The sequence below is a fragment of the Magallana gigas genome, chromosome 8 (assembly GCF_963853765.1).
Source record: "Magallana gigas chromosome 8, xbMagGiga1.1, whole genome shotgun sequence".
In the NCBI taxonomy this organism is placed as follows: Eukaryota; Metazoa; Mollusca; class Bivalvia; order Ostreida; family Ostreidae; genus Magallana; species Magallana gigas.
Genome location: NC_088860.1, coordinates 30,851,799 through 30,864,059, shown reverse-complemented (window position 1 = coordinate 30,864,059; position 12,261 = coordinate 30,851,799). Strand labels below are relative to the sequence as shown.

The 12,261-nt window shown below is 31.7% G+C and overlaps 1 protein-coding gene across 7 annotated transcripts in view; it reads left to right on the top strand.

Annotated features, from left to right (window-relative positions):
• The window catches only part of LOC105320686 (phosphatidylinositol 3,4,5-trisphosphate 5-phosphatase 2), a 39,269-nt gene that overhangs the window by 552 nt on the left and 26,456 nt on the right, over positions 1–12,261 (top strand). For 3 of the 7 annotated variants that reach the window (XM_066070225.1, XM_066070226.1, XM_020064247.3), the window contains exon 1: positions 11,956–12,033. The exons of 1 other annotated variant lie outside the window; for it this stretch is intronic. In XM_066070225.1, the coding sequence (XP_065926297.1) occupies positions 11,957–12,033 (77 nt within the window). In that variant the 5' untranslated portion in view covers position 11,956. Of the gene's footprint in view, positions 1–1,065; positions 1,205–4,206; positions 4,329–7,368; positions 7,793–11,955; positions 12,034–12,261 lie in introns of those variants that run through there. 3 more of the 7 variants (XM_020064250.3, XM_020064249.3, XM_020064246.3) reach the window with 3 other exon arrangements.

Below are 12,261 nucleotides of genomic sequence, written 5' to 3'. Positions count from 1 at the left end.
GTTGTCTGTTGCCTATTTAATTGGTACACTCATTTTACCTACCATTATATACATAAATTTAAGGTGGAGTAAAATTTTATTATTCAATTCACTTTATCCTTTTTACGAGAAAAACTGCATTAAATCAACCAAGGGACAGGTGCTTTAATTGGCATATGTGTAGTACTTCATATTAAGAGTATTTTTAAAATTGTTTGACTTTTTACTCGATCTCAAATATCATCAGGGCACACAAGGCTTGTATTTAAAAAAAATTTTAAATTGGAAACTGTCAAAGAATTTATAGGAAACAATTGAAGTACATATTTTTGTCTCAAAAGATTCTTGTTAATTTTATTTTAAAAAAAAAAACAAACAATGGCCCTGCTTTTAGGTTTTAGCAAATTAAAAACATTGAAAGTCATTGTAAGATTTTCTTTTGGATAATTTTTTTTTTAACCCTTTTTATCATAATCTCCCCAAAATACTCAACAGTTCTAAACATTATGTATTATTTTGTCTATATATGATTGTGAACTTCTAATGGTTGTTTGACAATTAATTAAGTCAAGGTCATGTAAAGTTATATCATTGTTCCTAAGTACTAGGTATATGGAGGTATTATGTGTAGATGGTTACCTGGTATTTTATGCTCTTTGATGTCTGTTTGTTTGATTAATGCACACTTTTCTTTAAAGCATAGATCATTTAGAATGTTGTTAGATCAACTTTGAACTTTACAACAATATTATCCTTTTGTGTGTATCCTGCAAATGCATGTATCTATTCATTGATGCAACTACATGTAATTAATAAGCATAATTTAGAAACACATTCACATTTTCTGTACTAGATACACACTTTTTCCCATATAAAACACAATTATTCACAGTTACCTCAGCAAATACACTTGAATACAAAACACTTTCACATTTGAATGGCATTGTTGTTGCTTCGACACGAGATTATTAAACAGCCTAACGCTTATTATATATACCTACAATACATGTATGTAATTTGCTTCCTAGACTTGCATACAGGCTATATAAGACTATCTAAACCAGGAAGATGCTAGGACATAAAAACCAGCTGTTTATTTAAAGTCAGACAGACGGGACCCCCAGTGACACTGTGTATATATACATACACTGCATTGACGTGTATTGAGCGTATAAAGTCTAGAAAGACAATTGTGTGTATCCGCATTATCTCAAGGCTGTAAATGGTAAGATCAGATTTATGTGCAAACTTTAAAATGCAAATGCCATTTTGTTTAGTTGGGTTTTTTTCTGCTTTTTTTTTTTTTAGAGGGAGAGATGTTAATTGTTTGTTAATGTATTGTTTTTTTTCCTTTTGTTTTGTTTTTTATTTTGGTACATGTATGCAGTTTTTGGAAAAATTACTTTATTTCCCTGTTGGAGTTTACTGGTGAAAATAATATAAACAAAAACCATAAGAAAATAATAAAATTGAATTGTTGAAAAAATACTTAAGTTTTTTTTAAAAGGAGTATTTTTAATTCCTTTCAAAAGCAATAATTATTAGTGAATCCATAGAAGTCAGACAGTTTGGATTGCCTTAAATTTATACCCATCAGATTAATTTGTTCCCCCCATTTCAATTAGATTTGCGAAGCATAAAAGGGCACTATTAAATGTTGGGGAAAAAAAATCATTTAGATGTCCTCTTTATATTTATGTGCGCAGCTCTTGAGTATAGGGGAGACATATTTGCTCCAAACAATTAAAGCAAGCCTTGATGAATTTTGAATGATTAATGCAAGTTAATGTTAATGTGGTTATATATGGTGTTTGCAATTGATGATATTTCACTAATTGCAATATGTAAATTTTTTTCGAAAGGGAAATCAATTATGATGTTAAGTAATATCAACACTCTAAGAGTTGCCTGATGTATTTGAAACAAAATGGTTTTGTTTTTTTATGGCCAATAAGCCATAATTGTTAACTCGTGAAATATTTTGAAGGGTTTTTTATTTTTACACAAGTGAGTACAATAGAGAGTATTATACTGTTAAGTTTATATTTAGTACAAGTACCGTATATGAATAATGGAACCCCTGTAATAGAACCATTTTAACCAGAGCTTGGATTTTGGGTCGTTGTGTCAAACAGCATTGTGACATAGGCCTGTCTATTTTATTGCTGGCCATTCAACCATATTGCTTTATTTGAAATCAACACAATTTGCTTTGCTTTTGAGCTAAGACTATGCAATCGGCCTGTATGTATCGCTTTAAATCAGCATCATTTTAACTAAATAGATAGTTACGTCCTACTGAAAGTCCAAGGCCTTGTTGAAAGGGTTCTAGTCTGCATATTTTAATAACACATACAGAAACCAGGCCGATCATGGGTTATTTATAATATCGATCATTATAATAACATTTTATCCAATCCATATATTCAGCCCAGCTGCCTGTATAAATTTTGTATGTGCAAACATGAGTTACATCAGCTGGCTATATACCGGGTATTAGATGTCAATTTAATTAAAAAAAAAGAGCTGACTGAGATACAATCATATACATGTATTTCTAATGAAATTGAGCCAGCTAATCTGGGTTTTTTTAAAACAGTACTAGTGATGCATTCAATTAAGATTTTTTCAGAGTAAAACCAACCTGTCAACAATCTTATATATTACAATAATAGATGGGCGACTATGTTTAAATCAGTTTGATATGCCAAATTTATGACAGCAATAGTGAAGACATCAAAAATATAGCGCTACTATTAAGTACCGTAAATACTGTACACATCAAACACCACACCGACGTTCCGTTTTATTACACTTTATAGTAGATACCGTACTACAAACAGCTTGGTATTAATTAGTACGTTCAGTGGGTCCTAGCTAAATGCACACCTGGCATGATCAATTGATCCATGTCACACTGTATAATTATGTAGGACATTGTGTATAAATTCTAATTGTTCCCCTGTATCCTCTTCCTCTCTCTGATGCCATTTATAGAGCCCAGAACTATCATATGACAGATCTAACAGTGCTGGCTATGGGTCAAAAGGATGAGTTTTCTAAATTTGTTCGGCATAAAATTTCCTTTTGCATTTCCTAAGTACGGTATACTGACAAATATAAACTAGGAGCATTTTTTGACTCATACCATGTAGTATATATCACATATAGATTCGATAAGATACTAGGGAAACGAACCTAATGGTGATCAAGTCTGGTTTAATAATTGCTTTGAGAACGCGGAGGCTGCTTTATCTCAGATCAAGAACTTATTTACCTGTATTTTTTAAGCCAGTGTAAATATTTGCGCTTTGTTTTCCAAAACAGGTACATTATATACTAAATTTGTTATTTAAAGGGGCATTTGGTCAAATTCTACTTTTCTGTTTTTATTATCTACAATGCTTTAGAAATGCATTTCTAATAATAAAATGAAATTTGAGAGTCAGTCATTAAGTAATATGCAAAAAACAGAGCTCACAATTCTTTATTATGTAAACAAGGCTCATGCCCTGTTTTTGCTTACATAGGTTTAATATACCAGTAAAAAAATCTTTTTCAAGCTGGTTTTTCTATCTTCTTATTCATTTTAAGCAAAAATAAACAGTTCCTAAACACATTCATTTAAGGTCTAAAATTGGACTATTCACTTCAACATTCAAAATGTAAACAAAAGCTTTATTTACAATTAGCAAAGAATTGTAAGCTCTGTAACTAATTGCTAAAATATACCTCAACGAATGACACTCAAATTTGGGTTGCATATTAAAAATTCCTTACTTATATAAGCATTTAAAACATTTAAATTGGAAAAAAAAATGTTTGAGCAAAATCGTGACCATGCCCCTTTAAAGTTTTTGCCATTTCTGAACTGATGACTACAATTCAAACATCACTTATTTGTCCTTTAGATCGTTTTCCAAAACATGATATAAACGTCAAGTAGAAGAAAAAAATCTACAACAAAATGATGAGCTATGATTTTCTGATGCTATTTTGGTTTCATTTTATGTGTCAATCTGGAAAAAGGTCTAATTTTATATATGCAGCTGTTTGTTTGTTTTTTGCAGCTAAATTATAATCTAATATTTTTTTGCATGCAGATGCAAAAAGTTTCATACTGTGAAGAGGGAGTTTCCTGATAATCAATTTTCAAATCACATATGCGTGCTGACTTATATGGATGTTTGAACACCGGGAAATACTTTGCTATCTATTTTTACATAGGGGAAGTCATGCCTTGAGGATCATCACTCTTACTAAAAAATTTCCTTGGACTTGCACATATAATCACAAATTGATTTGTCAAATGAGAAGGAATAAATTCTTAATGCTGACCATAAATTCAGGTAACAATTATTGTTCATTCATATCCATTTCATTGTTTATATCACAGAGTAGAAAGGATGATTAAGTAATGATTTTATGTGAAAAAAGGACTTTTATTCATTCCTGCCTTCAACTTTATCATATGGTGTCTGTTATAGTCTGTCCCAAGTTATTGCTTCCATCACTTTTTGATGATTTTTAAAAAAAAATACACATACCTTTGAAAGAAATACAGTTGAAATCGATCAAAGGGAATATATCCAAGATATCTTCATTGAACAATTAAAATTTTTCACTCATAAAGGTTTGCAGGAACGAAAACAAATTTACAGGGATTTATAATGGGAAATGTTTACATCTTTTCTCCATTTGGAAGTACTCGGGATACCTTGCGCAATTTTTCAACGTTATCATCTTGGCCTATTAATGGCAGATGCAATGCAAAATCCCCTTAGACTTTCTATTTTTGAATGTGTATTGAAACTTGAAGTGATAGAGGGGGCATTTCAAAACAGATAATCTGGACATTTTTTATATTAGTGGATAAACGTAGTTTGAGCTCAAAGGTATTTATACAAGAGTGGTGGAAGCAAAAACTCGGGACAGAGTATAGTGAAATTTATAAACAAAGTTACTTATATCTTTAATTGGATTCTTTATTTTGATCGCTTGCTGTGATTGTATAACAGGGAAGTTATTTATTGAATTGTTGATTTGTGGCAAATTATTGACTTTTTTATGTGCAAATTTTGAAGTTAAGAAATGTATATAGTTATTGTTGGCAGAAGAAGCCTTTTGCTGCCTTTATTCAGCACTGAAGATAGTTCAGTCGATCTATTAAGGCTGTCTTAAATGCAAGACAGTGATTTTAAATATAACACATTAACCATTAATGTCCTACTTCAAAAATAAATTTAAATATATAGGAAAACTAATCAAACTTTCCAAATTAAGATTAAAGTAGATGTGATTTTTTTTTCTCCAAAGTATTTGATATACAGTAAAAATGTATAAATTAGTACATTTACATACTTTCAGTACTTTGATTATTTCTGTAGTAGAAAAGTTTAATCCAGCATCTTACTGCAGTGTGAGCTAGTATATGGTATAGGGAGAGGGAAGAGTTAGGGAATAAAAAATAAAACAAGTTTGCTTGCATGTTTATAAAGTTTTAATATACTTTTGTATTTACTTGACTAAGATATACTTATATTATATATTCATGGTTTTATGATTTAATATATTTCAAAAGTTAGAATAAAAAGCTCTCTGGGAGGCTAACTTATTGACATATACATGCAACCAGTCAACAGCATACTGTGTGTATTTGCTCCATATCATTCTTAATGCTTGGTTGAGCTGATCACTTTTCTCAGTTTCCTATAAACAAAAGCATATATTTCACAAGTAATATTTGTTCTTCTATAGTATGCAGAATGACATATTACAAGACATATTTTTTTCTCTCTCATTGATATAAATGATGTAAACATTGCACAAACTTAAAGATGCTATGAGTGTAATGGTATATGTATTTATATACTTATACTTGTACCAATACAGGCATACAATGTACTCGTCAATGAGTGGACTACTTCTTCATGGTACTGCATGGGTACCGGTAGATTGTATGTATAACTGATGCTTGTAGGCAGCCATTCTTTTGAGTTTTAACTAAGCCACATATGTCTGAAATAAATGTTCCCTGTTTTATCATCATATAATTTTAAAACCAAAAAATTTAATGTGCACATTTTTTGTCTGCAATCGGGATATTATGAATTTCTGAAAACTTTAATTGCATTAATTGCATTTTTTTTTTATGAATGTGTATAAATACTACCCAATCTATACAAAAAAAATTATTTACAGTAGTTAGAAGAAGTAATTTATGTTGCCCATAATATGTACTTCCTAATATAAAAAAAAAAAACAACAACAGGATTTACCTCCCTTTGCCCCTGCCAACAAAAAAAACATCAAATGATCTTTATATTATTTTATGTACTACATATACCCCAGCTCCTCTTAATTTAAAGGTAATTTCCAAATTCTTCACAGCAATTGTTTAATAAAAGCAGGGATCGAATGATATTTCGAATTGACCTTGATCTTTTGCTATATAAATAATTTGTTTAGAAATTAATCCGGGGAGGCACAGCTAATAAAACATGAATTGTATCTCGATGAATAGAATAATGTTAAGAAGGTAGGATATTTCTCCACAATTATATTTTGAATGGCCTTTTTTTTGTGACTGAAAAACTTGAAATGTGAGAGGATCCAAAATTTTCCTGACACAAATTGTGAAACCTTTAAGTAAATGTACGGTATATTGGTATTTAAGACTTGTTATTTAATTAAACCACCCTCCCAACAATTCAATATGCTCCCAAATTCATTCTTATATATGCCAATCTGAAAATTTTAAATTCTTTTTCTTGCACAGCTAGCTCAAAAGATCTAAAAGTGAATGAGAGAGCTTTCATTTCCAAATTTGCATATAATTAAGTCAATCTCTGTGAATTTATAAAAGGCTTTTAAACCCCCTTCCCACCTTTCCATTCTCTGCTTCTGTATAACTTTTAAACGAGAGTTAAATGAAGCTGAGTGTGTTACTGTTTGTGTAAAAATTTATCATATTTTGATTTTTAAAAAGTTCTAAAAGAAGTGTGTCTATAGAAATAGATGCATTTTCTTGTTATCAGCATAAAACAGTCATCCGCATTCACTTAGTCAAACATGTACGTTAGAATGACTTTGATATCGTATAAGGGAAATATATCACAGCTAAAAATTCGATTCCATGATAATGACCATCTGGAGTCAAAGAAAGGTATAATATACATGTATCACCAAAAGAAAAGAATAAAAGGTGGGGGTTCTATGAAAATGTTTGACCACCATCACATGATGAGTGAAAACCCAGAGGTTGACATATTTCTTTAAGTACTTCATCCCCATGCCACTTCCTTTTCTGCTTATTACAATCAACAGGAAGGAAGGCACACACACACATATTCAGATTAAGACTCAATGTGAATTTGTCATGGACCACAACAAATATATATGTTTACACACCAATGAAGTACGCACTTCATCTGTTATATTACCGGGGAAATATTAGTATCTGTCAAATCACAAGATTTTACATTCGGAGGTATACAATGATCGATGTACATTGACAGTCTTTAGTATCATCTGCTAATGTTTCTGCAGTAGAGTGAAAGTAAATTTCGTAGTAAACTGGATTTTCTGTGACTTTAAAATACCGCGGTAATATTAGTACATTGTACCGCAATTATGGTTTTACAAGGATGGAGATTAAGTCAAATAACTCTGTGATTCATTAAATCTGTGGTGTACGTAACCTGTGAAACAGTTTTCCAAGGATAGGTGTCCATTAAGAGATGTTTTACCCCGTTTTTGCCGGAGCTGCTCCGAGGGGGAAGCCCAAGTCCCCTGATGTCCGGAGCTCGAGGAAGTAAGCATTAATTATTTCACTGAGTATAGGAAAATTTTAAGATGAATGCAGATCAATACAAATAGAGAAAAATGTGTGTAACATCTCTAGTATTTTGGATCTGTAATAATAATAATGTAATTGATATGACATGATGCAAGCTATTAATCTCAGTAGTGATAGCTGCATATTTATTATGTAATGTTTTAGACAAGGTGCATTAATTCACATTAGAACCCCCTCCTGATGGTTGAAAGATGACACAATTGATTTAACATTTAAACCCTGCAGTGTGTTCAATGGTGCTCATGCAACCTGTTTGAAATAACCATAAAACTGCTTCATTTTCATGAATACTTAATACATATGTACCTTATAATTGTAGATAATCATACAGCCCTGTGTTTTCATCTTACTCCCCATGACGTTCATGTCTCAATGTTTATATATCAATCTGTATTATATGTTCATAGAAAAACAAGAGAGACGTTGGTTAAGATTTTATCATCACATTAGAAATCTCATTAAGAGTACTAATAGAACTCATCTGTTAGTGATTTACTGACCATTGCTGTGTGGAGGTGGATCTGGATGGGCAATGTTTGACAGGTTCCCATGTGTAGGAGGCCGGGGTTCCTCGTGTTTTCTGGAGATAGCCCATGTTTACTTGTACACAGAAATTAGAAATGAGTTTGTAGCAATGATTGACAAATGGTATTCATTTTTTTTTCTCTGAATCTGTGAACCATCACCTGTGAAAAGAATTTAATGATTAAGGAAGTTCTCTAACGGAAGATGTCAGATCTTCTGAATGTTGTTTTTCTGGAGTGTGTGGAAATCCCCTCTTATTTATCAATCTGCTTGCTTTAAAATTTTCATTTTAATACACGAAATGAAAACATGGTGCATTTTGTACTTGGCACGATAATTAGATTGAAGTAGAAACTAAGTTTTATTAATTTTCCTTCAATGTGTAAATACATGCATGAGCTTCTTTGCAATAACCTCTGTCCCATATATTCCTTGCCATTTTATAGTGTTGTTTCAAAAAGGTTCCATGTCAATTTGAATTGCCTATTTTCTTTAACACCCCCCCCCCCCCTAATAAAACAGTTCTTATTATTTCACATTTAATACTATAAACTTAATTTACAGTGTACATCACGAACCCAAATGCAAATGCTTTTGTTGATCTGTAGAATGCTAAAATTAAAAACAATATTTTTTTCATAATGGTTTCAGTACAACTGTAAGAAGATGATTTTATCCTAGAACAAAGGAGACACGCTCTCTCTTTCACTTGGGAAATTTCCAGTTTTGCAGCGAACGGCAGTATAATTTCCCTGAATCGTGTAGAAAGAATCATAACATTTTCTTGAAGGAAACTTTTAGGTCTTATCATGACTTACAGTACGAGGCAAAAAAATTGCCAAGCTTTGAACTCTATAGATTAATAGCTAAGATTTAAGTTGAAAACAGGCTTTATATATATCGTTTATATTCATTTTATTGAAATTCTCATCTATTTTGAAAAAAATCACATATTTATTTATGGAAGATGCTTGCAATTTGCCAAACATTTTCTTTAACATTTCTGTAAAGTGTTAATTAGTTAAAAAATTTGTTTATTGGTAACTACAAATTATTTCCTTATTCTTTAACCATTTCCATTCCTCCAAGATTTACAATGCAGTTACTGCATGATCTTGAAGGATGTACGTAAAACAAGGTAATGGTACGTACCAGCCAGGGATTGGGGTAATGCAATTAGATAAGGCAACAATTTTGACAGCTAGAATATATAGCATTACATTTTAAATTTTGGGTTGATATTTTAAATGTTAAGATTATTGCTGACTTAAAAAACAAGTATTAACCAACGAATGAAAAAGTTAGCAACAAATGAAAGAGGTTTATATATAGTAGCTATAGGTCTTTTAAAACCCCTTAGATTTATTGACCTTAAAAAACTATATATGGATCTTGCTGCTTCTGTAAAAAAAACTTTCATTCTATTCTAGACTATATTTTATCAAATTAAAATGCGACATTTGTCAAATCAAATGGCCCCAATAACAAGGTTATGATGTATAAATTGTGTACATTTCAATCATAATTCATATTTTTTAAATCACAAAAAAAAAATCATCATTCAAGAATTTACAAAGTGACAGATGCAATGTCCACTTACAAAGAATTGATGAGTTTTAAGCACAATCAACCATATATAGTAAGATCATTATATAGAAAACAAATGAAACAGCACAATATTATTTGAGGCTCCAATCTTCAGGAGAAGTCAGACTCGCTGGACATTATAAAGACTTGTTTATCTCATTCACAATACAATCTACCTACACCTGCAACTGCATGTAACCAATGCAAAGGTTGATAGAAAAACTTTTGTCATTAGAGCAAGGCTTTGGTATATCCAGGTTATTGTCAAGTCAAAATGGATGTATGAATCATCAATGTTTCATCCCAATTTGCAATTGAATTGATGGAAAACCCATAATATCAATTGAGTGGATGAGTGTTAAGGAGACCATTTAAAACCCTTAATATTGGAAAGTATGTGTGTGTGAGAGTGTGTGTCGGATTGCTGCTTTCAATATATTAAAAACAATATGTACTGTTCAATTATATCACCCACTGCATATGAATCAGTGATAAGTTCTTTATTATCATATTTAGTGCATTGCGTGATTCAATATGGGTTTTTCTTGGGTCGTAATTATTCATACTTTTCAACTTTAATACTGATGTTTATTAAATAATCATTAGGTATTTTGATGGTATGATATATGTGTACAATTAAAGCAAATTAAGGTTTTGAATCCATCAATTATCTTTTCCTTTTCTGCTTCCTGTGTGCTGACCAAGCAAAATGAAATGGTGATTTATACCTGTTATCAGACATTCCATTAAAAGTCACAAGTCAATATTGAAGCAGTTAAACGACTGTCAATATCAGAAGATAAACTAGTACCCTAGCTTCCCAGTTTGCGAGGATTTTAATCGTAAATTTTCTGCTAACAAACCTAGAACCAATTAAGAGGAGAGTAGAAATAACTTTTTATACAGAAAAATATCACAAATTTTGTGATTTTTGAAACTTTCTCTGCAGATGAAAAATACATCAAACGATAATAAATGGTGTCTGTTATCTTAATTGCTAATGATAAACAGGGTAACTTTACTCTCTCTCCTTTGCCAGTAAATCAGAGTCTGTATGAAGGGGTGAATACTTCAGCAGGTTTAGTCATGGTCTATGACAATAAACACAAGCTGAGAAATCACTTGCATTGATTTAATGCTAAGCAAACATTAATTCCTGCAAATCATTCTCACCACTGACTGCAACTTCAAAGAAATTCAAACGAGAGACTGATTGCTCTTGCAAGGCAAGGCATTAAGGATAAATTTGTAACAATGTCATGCCTCCTGAATTGCGAAGAATTTGATTCATTTGAATTTTGGATCAGCTGAGTATGCAGCTTTCTTCGTTCTTTATCCGATTTAGTGATCAAGAGTGAATTAAAGACCGTTAATCCAGACTCTGACTCAAAATGTTCACCCATCATGATCGAAGAAAAAAAAATGATATTGGATTTCTGTCGTCTTCTTAATTGTTCCAACTGCCTTCTTCGTTTTCTTTGGATCTGCACAATGATATGATTTTACAGCTCACTGCCAAAAGGAAAAGAAAACGTTTGACATGTGTGACTTTTGGAATCCTGTGTTTTAATGGTTTTGCCCTCTGTCCAGTGTTTCTGAGAGATAATACAACTGTTAGCCATGTGTGTGCTACTGATTTGAAGATTTCACAGTTGTGAGTGTTATTGGCCCTGAGGTTTATTATATACTGGGTCATGCAGTATGTGACAGTTATTCCTGTATATAAGGCTCGCTATTGAGACAAGGACGGTCCCCCTTCCCCTCCCCACTCTATATATTTTGCTGATGGTCGAGAAGGCCAGGAGAATTTTGGGAGTTGTGTCAGCTCGTCTCTGATTAGCCAGTGTGATAACCCTGGATACTTTAATTATGTTTATCTGTCTAACACTGATTACAAAGGTTACGGCATTGAGAGAAATGTAGCCTGGAAAATGTTTATACCGTAACTTCGCATTGATTTTCATACCTTGATATTGAAGGAATAATTCCAAAACTGAAGTAATTTTGATGAATGCAGTGTATTATTTTCTGGTAGCAATGTTTTTGTGTGGATTTGCAGACAATATTTGGCCATGGGATAACAGGTATATAAATTGTTCTCATATATTTATTTACCTTCAATGATTGATATTGTCATAAAAATGTGTTTATTGCCAGATGTTTGGATAATCATTCTCCTAAGGCATGGCAATTTGTACTGCAGAAATGCTTCTTTATTGTTGTTTAATGTAAGCAGTGGGGTATATTATACTTCTGGTTTCTTTGTTTATATGTTTTGTAATTAGACAAACCTATAATAAAGCTACTTGGAA